At 36.5% G+C, this 21,004-nt stretch overlaps 1 protein-coding gene across 5 annotated transcripts in view; it reads right to left on the bottom strand.

Moving 5' to 3' along the window:
- LOC145686057 (HEAT repeat-containing protein 5B) overlaps positions 1–17,081 on the bottom strand; it is a 356,761-nt gene extending 339,680 nt beyond the window's left edge. For all 5 annotated transcript variants that reach the window (XM_081758948.1, XM_081758949.1, XM_081758950.1 and 2 more), the window contains exons 1-2: positions 16,946–17,081; positions 8,852–8,920 (exon numbers count right to left, since the gene is read on the bottom strand). In XM_081758948.1, the coding sequence (XP_081615074.1) occupies positions 8,852–8,877 (26 nt within the window). In that variant the 5' untranslated portion in view covers positions 8,878–8,920; positions 16,946–17,081. The remainder of the gene's footprint in view (positions 1–8,851; positions 8,921–16,945) is intronic.
- Positions 17,082–21,004: the final 3,923 nt, after the last annotated feature.

Below are 21,004 nucleotides of genomic sequence, written 5' to 3'. Positions count from 1 at the left end.
TGAATAACACTCATCTCTTGTCAGTAGTTTTTCGAACTCTGCGCCCGCATTACAGATTTTGGAAAGCGCAAAACCTACTGCCATACTATGCATTCCAGAAGTTCAAGTTTGAATTAAATATAGTCGCGGCTAGTTTAAGCTGAAATTATTTTCAAATATGACATTTGTTATTACATGCTTTTCTCTCACTTGCGATGTTTCAACTTCGATATTGAATCTTCCACTCTTAATTTAACTAATTTCTCTACGTCATCATATGATGAGGTTTCGCACAACGACGACAGTCGGGCGGTAATACAATATTCCATTATTACTGTAATATATCTATATACCTTTAGAAATTTTTGACTCAGAAAAAACGTACAGAGAACCATACGATGTAACATGGAGTCTTGGAGGAATTTGAAACGAATTTAGTATAGTATATATTACCATCTAAAAATATACTGTGGCAGGGAGTAAGGCACTGCACCCATTCCTAGGAGAGGAAGGGGTGACATATAGAAGTAACAGAATACGAAAGATATTGGTGTCGAAGTCATAGTTTTCGGGTTCGAAGAGATTAATAGTGACGCTGCCGATACTATACCACATGGGTAAAGGTATACGATACTTTTACCAATGTAGCATTGTATAATCTGAATAGAGCAGATTCTTGGCTGAATATCTGAATAATTGTAAATGTTATCTTGAGAAAAGTTTTACCTATTTTCATTACATTTGGTTATTTAAAAAAAAAAAAAAAAAAAAACGGGAATCTCAAAATAGTTTAGGGAGATATGGCAAAACGTTTTGACAAAAAAAAAAAAACTCATGTAGAGGCCTTTGCTGAAAATTTGAGAGGGTATTTCAATTGTAATTTCAAACTGTATCAAATGAGTTTCAACAAATTTAGTGAAAACCCCTATTTGGATACGAGAAAGTGATTTGCGAGCACCTTAATTTCAGTTTTGGGAAAACTAATTAGATATGTCTGCAGAAACAATACTTCAGAGGGAGTCTCAATCGTCACTTTCACTTCAAAAAAACTAATTAAGAGAAGAAGCAGAAACTGTTTTTGCCTTAGAGACAGCTTTACCAATTTCTATGAAATTTGCTGAAAATCTTTCAGTATAAGAAACTGACTTAGCTAAGAAGAGGTTTCGAATAGACACAGTTCACGAAATAGATTTCACGAAAACTCTTATAATGCTATCTTCAGAAATATTTACGGAGAAGCCTAATTTCAGCTTGGACTACTTCAACAATTTTCTTGAAATGTGTTGAAAAACTGTCTTTCCATACAGGAAAGAATCTGACTTTCAGACCACAAATTATGGCCGTGTGCGAAAATAATTTTCGAAGACATCTTAATTTTATCTTGGTCAAAGGATTTTAATGAAATTTCGTTTTTTTAAAAATCAGTGTGAGAAAGTAATTTACATAGGAAAAATCGTTTAGTGGCGTCGAAAAAAAAAATAGTTTTCGGGAGTTAAACTTCATTTTGAAAGCGCCTTCAACAATTTTCATATTATATATCGTACGCCTTTAACCGAACTCATCCGATCAGAATCAAATGGGCCGCGGTGGCTCAGTGGTAGAGCGTTCACCTCTGTTGCTTGGGGTCCCGGGTTCGATCCCAGCCCCTGCCAAGTGAACTTTGTGGTGGACAAACACCGTGTGCGTGGGTTTCCTTAGGGTTCTCTCGTTTCCTCCCACTTTCTTCATTCCACCATTTCAGTCATTATTCATCATCACCGTCCCCTTTAGCCTAACCGGCATAACCGTGGGACGTAAAACTCAAAGATTTCATTTCATTTCTGATCAGAATCAAACTTGACACAGTGGTAGATTTTCACCTGCTATACGAGAAGAATGTGAAATATTATGTTGTGTATGTCTTTGGTTACCGAGTTACAGTCGACCAAATTTCGAGTTACATTTTCCAAGGAAGGGAAAAAAAACGGAACTCATGCGATCAAGGTCAAACCTGACATGGTAATAGACAATCTGCTATATTAAGCATGTGATATAACTTGTGCAAGCTTTCGGTTGCCGAGTTATTGACAGTGAAACTTTAAGTTGTATTTTCCAAAATAATAATAATAATAATAATAATAATAAAAAATACACCAAAACCCGGGATCACCTTGACGTGGTGGTAGTCCTCAATCTGCTAGAAAAACCTATGAAATATCATGTTGTGCAGGCTTTCCGTTCCAAAGTTATAGACAGTCAAATTTTGAGTTACATTTTTGAAAAAAAAAAAAAAAATAAATAAATAAATAAATAACGGAATAGGTCAAGTTCGGCAAGGTGATAGACTTTGACCTGCTATACAAACTTGTTAAATATTACGGTGTGCACGCTGCTGGTTCTTAAATATACAGAATCAAATTCTAAATCAATTCAGTGGGTGTAAAAAAAAAGTGCAATAAGTACGATTTAAACAGCAATTAAAGGTCAGTAAGGGGTATGAAAAAAGTGAAGGGCGATTTTTTTCAATTACACATATTTCACTAGTCATGAAATTATTACTTTTTAAAAATGCGAAAAGGGAATTAAGGATATTGAGAAAAGTTCGTCCTTAATTACAGACGTGTTCAAATTATTACGACTCGCGCTCAAAAAATGCATGCTGATGTTGCAGTCCTAATTTCGGAGTTCTGGAACATGTAATTTAATGGTTAAACCACAAATATAGGATTCTTCATTTGTTTACTGTACAGTTGAAGTGGTGATATCATCGTTGAACAGTAGATTGCACTTAGTGATGGGCAGTAGGAATATTCCAGGTGGTAAGGAAAATAATAAAAATGGGAATATTCCCGGTTTATTTCCTGGCATATAAATTCCCGGGAGGGAATTTATTTCCATTTCTTTATTTTATCTTCCAAATTATAAGAACCATTAGACTAATTACTTTATTTTCATTTATTATGATTTACTTCTAGGTTTTAAATAATTTGGAGGTTAAAAAATTAAAATTCGTTGACTGTAGTTTATATAACTAATATGATTTTTTAAGTTCCATTTCCATTTGCACTAAAAAGTAGCAAAGTACTAATTTACAAGTGATGAAAAGAAACCAGTGTGTAAAGTACCGTAAACGCGGGCTACCTGAGCCCAGATTTTGAAACTTATAACATAAATTTCTGTAAATTGTGCACAACAGATTTTTCTTTAACATAGTGTCTTTATATTATGAAACCACAGTTTATTATGGATAAGTTAACGTACAATACGCAATGTTTGTGAAGTATATATTTTATGTTTGTGTTTTTTATCTGGGCTCAAGTTAACCTTATGGTTAGGTTACTTGAACCCAGACTGTAAATCCAATAGATACTACCATTTGAAGGCAGTTTGAGAGCAAGTAGGTTGATGGTTATTAGATTATCATAATTTCTACACACCCATAGGCATCCAAACGTTAATTTCAATTACAATATGAACACAATTTGTGAGAAATTGTACAAATGTTAGTAGGCATATATAAGTGTTTACAGTCCAGTTAAAGTAAATCACTTTTGATTAGTTTCGGGGGTTTTATTTTCATTACCACATCTTCACATTTATACACCAAGACATCGTTGTCTATGAGCAAATTCCAAGTCTTTCCTGTAGGCACCATGCAGTCGACTCGAACACCTTGTGCTTCTATAGCGAGAACAACTCCTGGATAATTCCTCCCATTCCATTTTACCAGAACAAAATTGCCTATTTCGAGATCATCATTTGTTACAGGTGCCAGGGTTGGTGCTGATTTGGCTTCGGTCTGGCTACAATTCATAGTCAAGTGTCCTACATGTTCCTCATCAGGATTGTCGATGCTGAGGTCGCTTTCACCTCCTGATTTCAGGCTGCATGCGCTATCATCATCTGATGTGATGTCTTTCATTGCTTGCTTTCGTTTTCGAATGGTGATCTTGACTGTTTTTGAAGACGTTCTCCTTTTCCTCCTGGTATTTGCTGTTGTCCGCAGAGGCATTGGTATTACTGGTAGAGCCGAAAGCAATCATACTTACACTATGTCCAGGTGGCACTTGGAGTTTTTTCCTCTTGGTAGTGCCAGGTGTAACAAACTCTATCCTCTTCTCTTGAAGTCGTTGAAGAAATGCAGCCAAAATTAAAGTCCAGTTGACATGTGTTGTGGTTGTGTCTTGATTCGGCAAACTACTTATGATCCTAATTTTGTCTATAAGCATCAATCCAGCTTTCTTGAACCCTGCCTGTAGGTTGCATTCCATGTTTGGTTAAACTTCTAAAACAATTTGCAACAGCATTGGAAACTGATCCTTTGGAAGAACACCGATCTTCTACCTGTATCTGATTGCCTCCATCAGTCAAAAACGTCCTTCCACTTAATTTTTAGCGGCCTAAAATATGCTACATCCAGTGGCTGGGTGAGATGCGACGAATTAGGTGGAAGACAGGCAAAATGCACATTGTGCTCTTTACAGAGCTGAATAACATTGACACTGAGGTGTGAAGTGAGCCACGTTTACTGCGGTGGGCCACCTTCCGTCCATGTTGTCAACAGATCCCATGGGCTCATGTATCCAAGTTCTCCTATGGGTTCAAGTAACCCGCGTTTGCAGATACTCCCAATATCTGTCCAGACGAAAGTTTGCAGCGTGAAATCCACAACAAACTTTGGTGTAGATTGCATAATCAGTCCTGCCACTAGCGGTGACTTCCAAACCTTCCTAGACTTCCACACGGAACTGCCTAGTGATGCTGCCTACCAGCACCCACTGATCTACGTAGTGCTACTGATGTTGAGAGTCCACAGAGGACCAAACAACATATTTCCGTTTTGGGCTCAAGTTAACCTGCAGGGCTCAAGTGGCCCGCGTTTACGGTAATGTAAAAATTATGTACAAATAGAGATGAAGTACTATTAATACAGCCCGAACAACCGTTAGTAATAGACGTCGGTCTGTCTGCTGTCTCTGACTCGAATTTCTGTTACATCTGAATTAACGCATGAAATTTCGAGAAATAGGTAGGAAGAAAGGTCCTGTGTGGCAATGTTACGTGCAAAATTATACAGATAAGTCAGACTGTTGCAAATATTGTGAACATAAATATGTATGCGCAAATGTTGATAACCCCTGGTATTAATTTTTTAATCTGTGAAGTCCTGTAATCGCGGCACAATGGGAAAAGCCAGACCTTTCTCCGCGTAAAGTGGAAGTTATCAAAACAGTTCTTGCGGAAGGAAGATATACACAACAAGAAATTGTTACTAGAATCTCTGTTGCAATGAGCAAGAAGCAAATGTGCCAGCAAAATAGGGTTGAGAACTGTGAGCGAAAACCAAAGCTATCCCTAAGAAGTATCAGAAAACTAAAAAGATAGGCTCTGGGAAACAGAAACACAACTTCTAGAGACCTGAGGATAAAAATGGTGCAGACATTTCGCCTGAAAGTGTTCGAATATTTCTGTGTGTTGAGGGAATAAAAGCACGCAGGCAAGAAACAAAGCGAAGATCACTCCAATCATGGCAAAGAAGCGCCTCGAATGGGCACAAGGACTACAACACTGGGCTGACGATGATTGGAGAATAGTGTGTTTCAGTGACGAATCATGCGTCTTTGTGTCTGATAATGTTCACAGTATGTGCGACATCGACCTGGGGAGGAATTCAAGTTGGAATGTCTCAAAAAAAAAAAAAAAAAAAAAAAAAAACTGTGAAGCACACTACTTCCGTCATGGTCTGGGGTGTGATGTCTCTCTTCGGGCCTGGGAGACTGTATACAGTAGAAGAAATAATGAAGCACGACCAAAACCTACAAGTTCTTCAAAAAGAACTGCTTCCCTAGACTGCAGTCTGGTTTGATGACACACACTTCATCTTTATGCATGACGGAGCCCCATGCCACCCGGGCCAAAACTGTGACAAAGTTCTAGGAGAACAACGAAATTACTATTCTTCTGTGGCCGGGCAATAGTCCAGACATGAACCCGATTTAAAACCTTTGGAGCTTCATGAAGAAAAAGCTAAAGAAGCACATTACAACCAAACCTCAATTGATTGAGGAGATCAACAATTTGTGGTATCACGATGCTCAACTGAAGGGAAAATGTGCTAAACTCGTACACAACATGCCACAAAGGATAAAAGACTTAATAAAGAATAAGGGATTTAATATGAAATATTAATCTTTGTGTATGAGATCATTTTTTTGTCAGTATTCTATTTCATTTTTTTGTTTCCAATTTGGATATACACACTGTATAGTAATTATATTTGAATGGGGGGTGTACGCATTTGTTTTATTGGTATTGAAAAACATGTGCTTCGTCCACTAGAAATTAGGACATAATTACAAAGCAGGATTTTGGGAAAAGTTAGAACTATTTTCTCACGTAATATTGTAAGAATAGTAAAACATTCAGAAACTGAATGTTGAATCAAATAATTTGAACACGTCTGTAGTTTTTTTCAAATCGTGAATGTAGCTAACCTCACTCATAAGGTTAAGAAAGAGTATGAAACTAAAATTTTGGGTACTAGAAAACAGTTTCGATAAGTCTTAATTTTGATAAAACTAGTTTAGTAGGATTTTGACACTTTTGTGAAAACTATTTTCATGATAAATATAGAATGTAATAAACTTTTTTCTCATTGAGCTTGGCTTGATTATAAAACAATTCTTGACTGAATGTTTGATTAATGAATATTTTACTGTTGCTTAAAGTTTTGCTTTGAAAAGAAAATCAACAGGTTTCTATGAAATTTATTTAGGAGTCTGTATAAAAATTTCTTTCTCAATTCCAACTTCAAAACAATGTAACGACCATTATAAAATTTAGTGAAAACTTATTTTCAGGTATGAGGAAGTGATAACTGATCTGAAGTTAGAATAATAATAAAATAGTTTAAGGACATGTGCAGAAACAATGTTTTCAGAGTTGAGGTCCCTAAACCTTATCTTGAATACATCGTAAACGATGTTACTAAATTTCATGAAAGCTCATTTTCGTCTACGAAACAACTATTTAGGTGATAACGGGGTGATCGTGAAAAAATCATTTTGGCCGCGTCTAATGACTTTCATGAAATGATGCAAATTTATCGGTGCCAGCACTAACGATTTTCATGAAATGTGGTTCACACATACAATTTTCTGATGAGAGCAAGCACTAAACTAGGTCTCAACTTTTGCAAAATTAACTTATGAGAACTGTAGGAAAACTTATTTGAGGAGCCTAACGATTTTTAAGAGGGAACTGATTAATCTATTTATCGTTTTCGGTTGTGAGATATGAATTTTTCCAAGTTTCGATTACCAAAATTAATTTAGTAGTGAGATAGTCAAATTTATTTTGAAGGCTAACAAACTTTGTAAAAGACACTGCAAATTTCAAGAAAATGTGTATGTATACTATGTGTTTATTACCTATCAACTGTCATATAGTGAGGATAGTGTAAGAAAATTAACGTGTCATTTAGCACATTATTCAGCCAGAACCGAATGTATTTAATAAACTAATAGCCCCCATACAACAGCTGCCATTAAATACTTATAAAAAGAAGACACATGACTGGTTAATAGTGAATCCATTTTATTCCGTAGACGAGTTCATTGAATATAAAGAACATACAGTAATTTGCAGTATGCTAGTTCATCATGACGTTCAGTATATTTTACTAATTATATTAACCATCATTTGATTTCGTATACTATAACTGATTATTACCGTAACTATAACTATATATAAGGGCCATGATAGCTCAATAGCAGAGCACTCATATCTGATATAGGGGTCTATGTTCGATCCCAGACTATGAGAGTTTGTGACAAACAACATCGTGTCCATGGATTTTCTCGAGACTCCCGTTTCCTCCCAATTTTTATTCTACCAATACTTTCATAACCATTCAGTTTCCGTAGCCATTCGTCTCCTTTAGTGTAAATAATATGACACGTTAAGCAAAAATTTGATTCCTTCCTGTTTCGCCTACTAGTCACCCATCAATATTTATCAATATTTCTACGTTATCAAGATTGTACTGACAAACGTACGCTCTGACGGATATACTGAAAAACAAAAGTTTAACTTATGTGCTAGAAGCTAGAGTAGGACTAATCTCTAGGAAATGAAACACGGATGACCAAAAAGAAATGATGTAGAAAAGAAAACTATGTCGATAACTCATAAGTTAAAATAAAATTAAATATCTTCTACAGTTGCCCTCAAAAATAATACTTTGTTTACTTTAATTCATAAAACATGTGTTCCATCCATCATGATGGTTTATTCCAAAGCGAAATATAGCATTTAGGTCATGAAATCTTATTTAACTTTACAGTATACTATAAGAAAGCTATTTAAATAGAAAAATTATGAAAAAAGCCAAAATTCTCGTTTTCCTCCCCAAAAAAGCCGGCTTTTTATGTGCAAAAAACCATCGATTTAAAAAAGCCGGCTTTTTCGCACCTCTAACGGCTGGTGCTCTAGCCGTAAGCCTTATAGCGAAGCACTAGATCAACTAAACCATGAACTGGAACACGAACCGTTTAGTGCAGACATAATGAATGTCGACCATTCGTTTGTCTATATCCCGTTTGTTCGTATGTCCACTTTTCTCTACACTCACTCTCAATTCATCAGCAATTCTACTACTTGAGTACTACTTTCATTACTGAGATTTCGCTACAGAAAATCCTAAATTTTAACTAACTCCTATTTTATTTAAAATAAACGAAATATTCTCCGTCTAAGCTTGGGGTTTAGCGTTCCGTTCTGCCGCGGAGCTAACGTGGACCTACGTGAGTTCCAAACCACATGAGCTCCCACAAGAAAACGAACTTTAATCTCTCAAACGAAGAATTATATAAAGAACATAAATAATACTTACATATGTTGAGGTATACATGTGTTCATTGACTATTTCCAGGAAGCTGTCACCTCCGTCACAGCAATAATTCTGAAACAGATAACACACTAATTGAAACAAGGTTATACATTACTGTATTTAACTATTATTGATACTTGACACTATATTTGGCTAACTCCCATCTCAACTTTATACTATTTAAAGTTTTCTACAATGTAATGGACGGACGCGGTAATGGCATAGAACAAGATACATAATGTGGCGACTACAGAACCACTACCACCACATAGCATATGGCAAAATATTAGAATGAAATACTGAACAGAAAATTCTGGTAGGGAAAATGAATCCCTTGGAGGGAAAAAAATAGTATTAAAAAACTACTAGTTTACTAGTAATAGGTGAAAAATGTATTTACAAAAAAAGAACAGAAAGTAAATATGGTGTGTTTCGTCACTTACAAGTCAGAGAGATTTTAGGAAGTTTTGACTGTTACGGCATAGAGAGGGTTTAAATGAAATGAAAGGATTGAAGAATCATCTAAGAGATAGAAAATAGAAGAGATCTCATACGAAAGTACAATTACCAGGTGACGCAGACCGGAATTTCACCTTTCATGTAATCCATTTAGAACAAGAATGAAGGAGGTTTAAATTAGGATGATTCTTACATGTGATAAATGAGGGAAATGGTGGATTTTATGTAACATTAAGTTTCTCTATACGTGCTTCTTGCGAAGTCTGAATCGAAAATCAACAAAAATTGAAATAACTTTAGCAAAAACTACAAAATTTTGATAATAAATAAATAACATGGACAACAGTAAATATACTGAAGCCTATCTAAGTTGGCCACCTTCGCATTATATAAAAAGTGACCAACTTACAGAAAATCTATTTTGAAGCAAGAAATTTATAGACTTCTAATAGATACGTACATATTTCTAATACAAAAACTTATTATCAACGTATTAATTAGTGCTTTATAGAATTCTTGGTACCGACGCTTATTATCTCTTAAATCTAGCAGTTCTCCAATGCTTCAATAACGAAACATTCTGTAACCCAACCGAAAAGTTTTGCCAGTACAATGCACACCGAAATCAGATGAGCCACGGTATCTTTAGACTAGTTTTTAAAAATATTGATTCGTATCACGGAAAACTTCTCTAATTATTACTATCTCTATATATGAAAAAGAGTTCTGAGCGAGTGACTGATTAGCTGACTGATCAACGTCCAAGTCAAGCCGCTTAAGCTAGAAACTTGAAATTTTGACAGTGCATCGGATTTGTGACATAAGGTACCACTAAGGAAGGATTTTTGGAAAATAGAGAAGGAAAATGAGGTGAGAATTATCATGGTAAAAACTCCATACTGTATCTCAAAACCTCTGAAGAGTAGAAACATTAAAATTGGTATATGGACTTTCCATTTTTAAAATGATTAGACACGTGTTCCAATTTTTCTATATTTCTCTAGTAGAGAGCAAAAATAGAAAAAAGAAAGAAAGAAAGGAAGAAAAAGGGTGAGGTTATAAAAGACTGATCATATCTCGAAATCTTTTAAGGTTAGAGACATGGAAATTGATATTTAGAATTTTCATTTAAAATAATTAAAGACGTGTTTCAGCTTCTGTGATGTTTCCACTAGAAACGAAGAAAAATGCGGAATGAAAAAAGGATGGGAGTAAATGAAAATGAAATGAAATCTTTCAGTTTAACGTCCTTCGATTATGCCCTTTAGGCTAAGAGCCGGATGATTAGGGCAAGTGAATGATGATGGAAGAATTGGTAGAATGAGAAAGTGGAAGGAAACGGGAGTACTCCGACAAAATCCATGGACAGAATGCTGTCCACCACAAGCTTACTTAACCGGGAATCGACCAAGGACCTCACGTACCAAAGGTAACCGCTCTACCATTAAGCCACCGAGTTCCCTCGAAGTCCCTTAAGATTAGAGATGTGTTAGGGATATGAAACTTGATATATAAACTTATTGAAAACAAGTGAGTATGTCACAGCATTTCTGGAAATTTCACTTTTAATGAGAAAACGGGAGGAGGCAATTTATATTTTTTTCCTAGTACCGTATATAAATGTAACTTCCCCGTTGTCAGTCTCATCATCAGGGGAAATGGGTGAATCATTTCAAATGAATTTTTTAATATAGTTACAACTTGGATAAAGATGGGTTCCTTTTATCATTTCAATTTGATCAAAATGTGTATTGTAAGAGGGAAATGGATTTAAATTTTTCGCAAAGAATAATGCTGCAAACGTATTCTTGCCGTGCAAAGCACGGAAGAAAAGACTGAAACATAATGTGCAATGCCGAAATCAATATGGAGGTCTGGGGGAGAAGTTCCCAACCAGCGAAGCCTAGTAAATCCGTGGCCCTATTATTATAATGTGTGAATCCAATTTCTAGTTTATTAGGTTACACTTACTCTTTTTTATTTACTGTGTTAGAAGCTTAATATACTATTAAATCTACTATACCGCTTTGGTACTCGTTATCATCTTGTGTAGTTCTGAATAATACATACGTACACTTCTCACAAGTGCAACTTACGTAGAATTACTAAGAAATGTAACAACTACTTCCGAAACGGTACACAGTGAAACTTCTCAATAACGGACACCAAAGGAATATGATTATTTGTCTGTAAATGAGAGGTGTCTGTTATAGAGAGGCTATAAAGTTAGAATATTTACAGTTCATATGAGTTAAATCAATGACAACACTAGGGGCCGCGGTGCCTCAGTGCTAGAGCGTTCATCTCAAATATTTCATTTCATTTCAATGACAACACTGAAGAAAACTGTTACTGTTATTTACGTTAAGTAACTCTAAAACGTCGCAAGATCGCATCACAACAAACCATACGATATATATATATAGGGTGACTCAAAAAGTCCCCTGACATAGGGTAAACTCGCTAACGTGTTTGATGGCCAACCTCCATTTCAAACATGCTCCTTAGTGTAAAAGACAGTAACTTCATTCACATATGTTGCGGGTCAAGGTACATAGCAACGTTGCATTTTCATTTAACAATGGAAGCATAAAGTGTGTACAGCCCAAACGGCTCGTCCGATTTTTAAAAAAAATCTTCACTTTAGAATGAAAACATTATATTTGGAGACGGTTTCCCCTCTTACATTTTGTTGTAACTCTGATAGTAACAGAGTAACCCTGTTAGGGGACTTTTGAGACACCCTGTATATACGTATACAAAAATAACTCTGTAACCTCAAGAAACAGGTTTACCACACAAAAAATCTCCAATGCCAAACAAAGAACTGAAATTACTACGATTTTAGAATTATGAATAGCAACAAATATTCTATCAGCGGCTTGACAGTTTTACTACGTACTTATGCATCTTACTAAAGCATTTGATTCAGTTCATCACGACTTACTCTTAGCTAAAGTGAAATACTATAACTTTTTTCCCAACACGAACCTGTGGGTCAGGTCATATCTTTCAGATAGATAACAGAGAGTGGTACTAAGAGATCCTAAACTTGCAGTATCAAACCGAATCAATCTTCAAAGAGAAGTGCAGCAGGAATTAATACTAGGACCCCTGCTATTTTGTCTATATATTAATACAGCAGATGTACTAAAGCTACACTCTGGAATACATTTGTATGCTGACGATACACAACTCTGCTTAGCCACGTCTCCAGAGCACGCCTTAATTACGCAGCCCTGATTAATGAGGATTTAGAAATATTTAGTGATTGGTGTTTGTCCAATTCATTGAAAATAAACGCAAGCAAATGTATATTTACAGTCATGGGGACAAGAGAAAATCTTAGAAAATTGGAAATTGAACAGATTAATATTTCCATTTGAGACACGCCATTAGATTCTCGGCGTGTAAACCTTCAGTAAAACATCTCGGATTAATACTAGATGATGAGCTAAACTGGAAGCGACTATACTGTATTTAATAAATCAATATCACTTCTCTGATGATTGTATAAATATAATGATTTTCTAAATCAGAATACAAAACTGTATTTAATGTACACGCTTATTTTTCCACTATTCGACTATGGACCAACCATTACAAAATCCTTAGTAATATCAATTCAAAAAGTTCAAAATGTCTGCATGAGATTTATCTATAACACGCGAAAACCTGAACATATAGTGACTTTACTAAAGCAAAACAATATTCTAACAATGACAAGGAGGTGTCTGTTTCACCTATACTGCAATATACATACACCCTCCATTCCAAAAGAAACCGAACGTTTTAAAAAAACAAAAAAGCAATGTACATTTTGGAACAAATCATTTTTATTAATCAATGTATTCCCCTTCTGCATCGATACACATATTTGCACGCTCCAACAAGTTGTCAAACGACTTCTCCATGTCCTTTATTGGAATGGTCTTTAGGACGGCGGTCGTCGCCTTCTCAATGGCAGCAATCGATGCGTGCCACTTTCCTTTCATCGCCAAATGCAGTTTCGGGAACAGATAGAAATCCCACGGAGCGAGATCTGGTGAATAGGGCGGATGATGCAATCGAATAATGTGATTTTTGACCAAAAATTCAGTTACAAGTCGCGAACGATGTGATGGTGCATTATCGTCCAAAAGAGTCCAACTGCCGATTTCGCGATATTCGGGCCGAATACGAAGAATTCTTGCCAGCAAACGCTTCATGACGCCCAAGTAAAACTCTCCAGTGACTGTCTGGCCGGGCTGAACAAATTTTTTGTGGATAATTCCTTTTGAATCGTAAAAACTAATCAGCATCACCTTAACTTTTGACTTCACCAAGCGACTTTTTTGGGTGTTCCTTCATCCGGCGCTCTCCATTCAGCACTTTGCCGCTTTGTTTCGGGCTCATATTCAAAACACCACGTCTCGTCACCAGTTACAATCGATTTCAAGAAGTTTCGATCCTGCCGAGCACTTTTAACGATGTCTTTGCAATGCGCAATTCGATCAACTTTTTGGTTTTCGGTGAGTTTGTGTGGTACAAACCGCGAATTAACCCTCTTAAGGCCCAAAACTTCGGTCAAAATGTGGTATGCGGTTGTTTGAGGAATGCCTAATTCATTTTCAATAACTTTCACCGACGATTTTTTGTTATGTTTGATGAATTCACGCACTTTTTCGATGTTTTCTTCCGATAATCCGGTTCTGGGACGGCCTGATCTTTCGTCATCATCCAGCGTCTCTCTACCCGATTTGAATCGCCTGAGCCACTCGTAAACTTGCGTACGAGATAGACACTCATCACCATATGCATTTTGTAGCATTTGGTGCAATTCACTAAAAGTTTTACCCAGTTTAACACAAAACTCAATTGCAGCTCGTTGTTTGAAACTCATTTTCCGACCGATGTACACAACACACTGACAGTTGAAACGCAATAACTTTGTTGCCGTGCATCCAAATGTCATGACATTTATACCAGTTGTCAATGAGAGACTACGCCATCTACCGGTAAAATATTACAACAGGTGGCACTAGTGGTACTATTTGTTTTCAAAAGTTCGGTTTCTTTTGGAATGGAGGGTGTACGGTCATACACAATAATGATCCCCTTTAACTTAAAAATAAGCTGACGTTCCGAAATGAAATCCACCCATACCAAACAAAATGTTGCCGTACACTTGACATCCCGCGGCATACACTAACAAAAGAAGCGAAATCTTTTCCTATTTCAGCTGTGAGAGCCTGGAATTCATTACTTCCAAGTGCAAAGGATTCTTGACCTTCAAACGTAGGGTAAAGAATCATCTTTTATATCAACAAACAAACTTAGCTCGAGTACCTACAACTTGAACTGCAGCAAGTAAACCAATTTTGTATGCATATTGTAATATAGGGGACAAGTATTACTGTATCTGAACAACTATTATATTCTTACCTCATATTGGTTTTAATCATATATATATATATATATATATATATATATATATATATATATATATATATATATATTTGTAGACAACTAAACGCTATATGATTATTGTCTTTATAGATGTATGTGTAAAATTTCTTTACATACTCCTATGTGACATTTCTGTATCATTTGTACTTTGTTAGGTAACGTGATAGAGCACATTATGACTGAACCTCGCCTAGGCATTTTCAATTCAATTCAATTCAAAAAGTTCCGATAATCGCCGTCGTGTCAAACCGATGTACTAAGTGAACATCAAACCTAATCTAACCTATTCGTAAGTCGTTATTTGCCATGTTGAAAAGCTGGTAGAGTTAACGGAAGTTATAACCAAAACAATAACGAACTGGAATAGTACATGCTGCTGCAAAGTAGTAGTGATTGAACAACAGAACATTTTCAGAATATATTTACCCTTTCATAGCTACACACCTAACAGCAAAACAAATAACACTCTATTTATTTAACACTTATTTCGTTATTTAAAACCATAACTTCAAAATACAGAGGTTATGGCACTAATTTAGTTACCTTTTGCCATACCGATACCAAGTACGGAGGCACATAGGGCCTACTTCAATTTTTCTGCTAAGTACAATTCAACATTTACTCCGTTAAGCCCCAGCAGCATCTCAACATGACAATAATTACTTATGGATAGGTTAGATTTCGTTTCGTTTGCTTACATAGTATACAGGTTCGGAGCAGTGGGGCTTATCAGAACTTACCCCTCACATTACCAACGGTACTATGTGACCACTCATTTTTCTTTAAATACTCTTTTAAATGTTTCTTTAAAATTATATATATCTTATAATGGATCTGGAGTCGGTATTGTGACTTATAGTGAGCCACTGCAAACGACCACTTTAAGTGTATACCCACTATCATTGACGAGCTTGCTCACTATGGACGGACCCCCTCGCGTTAGCCCGGACCCCTGCTACGCTCCTGCCCTGACTTGGTTAGATAGCATTCGTGCTTTCTACTGGCCATCTACAAGTGGTTTTGTGTTTCATGTACTGTAGTTTACATGCCATACGTCCACATTGCTCTACATGTTTAGCCAAACCATATTCCTTACAGTGGTGCAAATTCAATGATAGTGTGTCTCATAAATTTGTATTTTGAAGTTAATGGGCACAAAGTAACACCCAGTTGGTACGAGATGTGATTGATATTTACAAGTGTTACTACTAGATGGAAAGTATAATAAATAGCTGTTAGTCCTATTCCGTGTACTGTTCACTTTAGGTCGTGTAGATTTTTGTGAGAGTTTCTAAATTGTTTCTTTTGCAAGATATATTTAATCGGGTAAACTTTACAAGACACGCTCCAGCTGTGCATCGATAGGGCCCTTTTAAATGTATAGTAGAGTAGGATAGGATAGAGTAGAGTAAGATATAAATAAGTAGGGTAGGGGTTAGGAACGGGTTAACTTAAGGTTAAGTTTTGATACATTTTTATAAATTTATTAGTGTGTAACTCCTCGTTTCTGAGTGAGTATACCTGCTGGAGCGGGCGTTGTAAACTTAACCCATTTAATCTTAACAGGTTGGTACAAAATGACTCCCCCTCACTTGATAGTCCACGTTACAAAATAATACCTAGATAATGTGAGGGTTAATCGTACGGTTCTAGTAAGTGATTTATTTCGGACACAGAGAGAGAAGTGCTGGAGCCTCATCGAGCAAAGGAAACAAATAACAGAGAATCACGTCACACCAATGAGGTAGAGGCGGAAGCTACTTAAATTCATTGATTGAAAACACCTTCGGAAAGTGCACTAATGCATTGGAATAGTACATTGTGTGCAGTGTTTCTCTTACGTAAAATACATGGTAGTAATATTTCTACTATGTAAAATCCTTCCTACAACTTTCTAAATTTATATCCCATTATTATTGATCTCCATTAACTTTCATAAATTTGTTGTTTTCAATAGAATCTACTGTCATCAATACAATAAATACACAAATTCAATATTTCAATAAATCACTATGTAATACTTCTGATGCGAGTACGAATTGACAGCTCAGTTAATTGTCGACTGGTAGTCGCATCATTACATATGGAAAAAATGTAGTTTTCGTGACAAAACCTCACATATCAGTAGAAAATAACACTATCAGATATTAACAACTACAAGTATATTTTATAAAACGAATTTAAACAAACCTTTTCCTTCCACTTTCTAATGTCTACACATAAACACAGATTCCAACACTTCCCGTTTCATTAACTCTCTGACTCACTTTCTTCTTCTTCTTCCTCGAATGCTAAAGTGTAGCTAGTATTCTGTGTAGCTGACGAATTTTCCAAAGACGTATAACAAAAATGCGTAAAAAAAACGTAGTGCGTAAAAAAAGTAAAGCAAATCCTCTAAAGTAATCGATGCCTTAATGCCATGATGCAATAACACTGATCGACAAAATTCAACTTCAATTTTATTTTTTTATTTTTTTGCATGAAAGCAGGTGTTTTTTATAGTTTTCGAGCTGTTAAAAACCAATCTGAACTTAATTTTGGTCCTGCACCCTCAGATTTTGAAATAATGTCAGTTATATTGGATTTTGGTTAAAATTTTAAGGAAATTGCAGAACAGCAAGTTTGAAGCCTCTGTTCTCCTTCCCTAAATATCCTAGAATAAGAAATGATACATCGTTGGAAAGTGTATGGAACACAAATTCCAACGATAAACATGTAGGACCCATCGCGCTCAATTTGTAGAAGAAGACAAAAATATTGAAAAAACTAAGAAAAACGGGTTTTGAAGAAATTTAGAGAAGATTGCAACACTGACAGTCAAGCTACGCAAACATAAGCTCGGTAACTTATAGCCTACCCTATACATTTAAGTGTACTAGGCCTATATTTAAAAATCAGAGAGATAGGTCAAACACAAGAGGAGTAAAAGAATGTGGAAGTAATTTTTAAAAAACGGGAAAATTTAATATTTCAAGAAATTTTAAAAAGTTTGGAACATTTACACTTGCGATACTCATGCATAAACTCAGTAATACATATCCAATACATTCATTATATTAAAGAATTCATGAAGATTGCTCTATACTAGGTAAGAGAAAGTTGTTAACTCGAGTTAGCCAATAATATATGTATAATACGAATATTCACATTACGATATACACAGTGGTGCCCCCCCCCTCATATTCATGACGCACCCCCTCAATTGTCTATCCGTAGGTGTTCTTCCATGAAAAATAATCTTTCGATTAATTTTTACACCCCTCAAACATATTTATATAGATTTTTAACCCCCCTAATATTTCAATGACGCAGTTTGCGTCATAGCCCCCCTCTGTGGGCACTCCTGATATAGAAAATATATATGTGATTAAAGAACACTGTATATGATTTATCTACTGGGGCGGACTGCTCCACCCTGCACCCTGCAAATGCAGGGTGGGCCACCCAAACAAATGGGCCCCCTCCACCAATTTTAAAAAGATGTGCTCAATTAAACCTACCAGCATCTAAAATATGGCAGAGTAACTCCTGCAAACTTGTGTTTTGCATAAAAAAAGACGTAAAGTTAAACTTTCATGAACAGACCTTATTCTTCTTCACGTTTATCGACTTGAAAAGGTTCCGTCTATAAGGCAATCAGATCCTAAAACATTGCGGCGTTTGTGATATAGCAGCTGTTAAAAACGAGCACGTTAACTAATACTTTTTTTAAATATAAGAAACACAGGAGATTTCAGGCTGTTATTGGATTTGGATGCCATTGTCAACTCCGGTCCTTTCACAAGCCGGCGAGTGGCGATGTTTTTATACAAACAATAGTTTCGTAGATATTGTTTTTGTGTGAAAGTGGCGTGCAGCCGAAACGCTTTTGAACTGCATTGTCCTCAGACCAAGCTTTGAAGAAAGAAATCGAATCAGGCTTCGTTTTTTTTTTTTTTTTTTTTTAAGTGCGGTAAAGCGAAAAGAAATTAGTCACCACTATCAACGATTGTTTTATACAAACCTCAAACAATTACTATGAAGTTGCTATCGGCTCGTGTTTTATTTGTATATTACATCGAAGAGCAAATCCGATAGCAGCAATTCAATTATTGGAACACCAGTTACTTGTCATTTGTCGTGGAAGACAGATGTGGTTGTCTCAGTATGGATGGTAGGAGTGATTGTAAGATTACTGTAAAGAAAAAATATAAAAATGGTGCTAAAAAGCGAGAACACAAACGAAGATGTGATTTACAAAAAGCTGCATCTGACCCAAAACAAAGTAGGCTATTTGAATCTGTGAAGCCCCAAGAAACAAATGAGCGTGATGTGACCACATTCGAGTACTGCAGGGCCAAGGATGTTATAAATAGAGGATCTGCCCATATGTATCTTCATCCTATTAAATCGATGAAGCCAAAAAACAACCGAGCATCAGTACGTCTGATTGGCTACTCTCGTTTCTGCCATCGTCTGATTGGCTACTTTCGTTTCCGCCATGATTGTTGGCTCAAAACATTGCGATCCTATTGGGCGGAGCGGGCAAAGTAGGGGTGGCGAAACTGTGACGTGTGGCTTCAAGATTTTGTTGTAAGGGCAGATCCTCTATTTTATAAGATCCTTGTGCAGGGCAGTTGCTTTTTTTTTTTTTTTTTTTTTTAAACTGTCTACGATGTTTATAAATTATAATGAATACACCACGTCTTTGGATGATTTCAGTCAATTGTAGCTTATCTTTTATGGCAATTTTTACTTGAAACTACACAACTTTAACAGGCGAACACGAAATTAACTGAACTGTTTGCTGCCGTGTAGTGAGTTCAAACGGGTCAGATCAGGCTTTCATGGGTCAGGGGTCGAGTCAAGCCTGCTTGAGACACGGGTCGGGTCAGGTCACCTACGCTAGGGTCAGGGCTACTCTACCCACGGGTCGGCTTGGGTCAACTTTCTTATGCGCCGTTTCTGCTAAATCCTTCTCGGGTCGAGTTGAACGTCGACCCGACCCGACTCATGACCCGAATAGGGTTTAGCCGAAACGACGCATAAGAAAGTTGACCCGAGCCGACCCGTGGCTAGAGCAGCCCTGACCCGACCTGTGACCCAAGGAGGTTCGACTCGAGCCCTGACCCGATGAAGCCTGACCTGACCCGTTTGAGAACACTAGCTGCCGGCACTGGGCTCAGTAAGCGTTGGTGTAACTTCTAAAAGTGCTGAACACTTATGCTGTCAGTCAAATCAGTGTGTATATCGTGTAAATGTTAACTTCTCTTGAGTTATTTACAGTTAATTTAAAATAAAAGTGTAGTAAAATATAAATATTATTTGTGATGTGCAAAGTAGGTATTCATATGAAAAGAGAAGTTGGGGCCAGCCGAGGAATGGACGGACTACACTAGACGATAGACGATATCTAATCTTTCTGCGACATGAAGATATGATATTATGACTTACTTATGTCAAGGAAAATCTTGCGTTTCGAAATCTATCGCAAATTTACCTCCAATCGCATTCTTTGTGTAGCATTGAGGCCACAAAGTTACAGCTTTTTCAAATTTCCAATACTGACGCCATGTCTGTTGTCTCACCTGACACGCTTGGGAGTGGAGTTGTCTGCTAAGAGCGGGGCGTACTTCCTCGAGATTATATAGCAATATTTAGACGAGTTTGTGTATGTGGGATACAACATTTTCTTCTCGCCAAAAAGACAGGTACAGAGAGAGAGATTGCGGTACATTCGCGAGCAGACTCCCGACTGAAGTAAGTGGTATTTTTTATGCATCAAGGGGGAGGGGAGCCGCAGATCAGCTATGACAAAATACGGATCTTCGTTAAGTAGGGTGGTTGCAGGTTTGGTTACTTAAAAAAAAAAAGTTTCAGATATGTTATTTTACATGAAAACGCAATAAAAATTGCCTCAAAATTAATTAACGTTTCCCAAATGTCTATATCTCCTCTACTGCTTTTTTTTAATTTGATGGCATTTTCTGAAACATCAGTCTTTATTTTGGGATTTCCAGCAGACATGGGTAAAATCATGTCAAAATTAACTAGTTTATAATTTTAAAAAATCTGTTGTTCATTCTTCGCCGGCCCTGAATACATTTTTTACATTTTTATACAGTGGGCCCTCATTTCAGTTTAGCAGGGTGGGCCCTATGGTTGCCAATCCGCCCCTGTTTAGTTCATTGCTTTGATTTGACCTTGATCCTGTTGGTGTCTTCTGCGTCTCTAACCAATCCCTAACAATAGTCAGCAAGCATATTCGGT

The sequence above is a fragment of the Thermobia domestica genome, chromosome 5, assembly GCF_964235325.1.
Source record: "Thermobia domestica chromosome 5, izTheDome1.hap1.1, whole genome shotgun sequence".
In the NCBI taxonomy this organism is placed as follows: domain Eukaryota; kingdom Metazoa; phylum Arthropoda; class Insecta; order Zygentoma; family Lepismatidae; genus Thermobia; species Thermobia domestica.
Note: the sequence above shows the minus strand (reverse complement) of the source record. Positions and strands in the feature narration are given on the sequence as shown.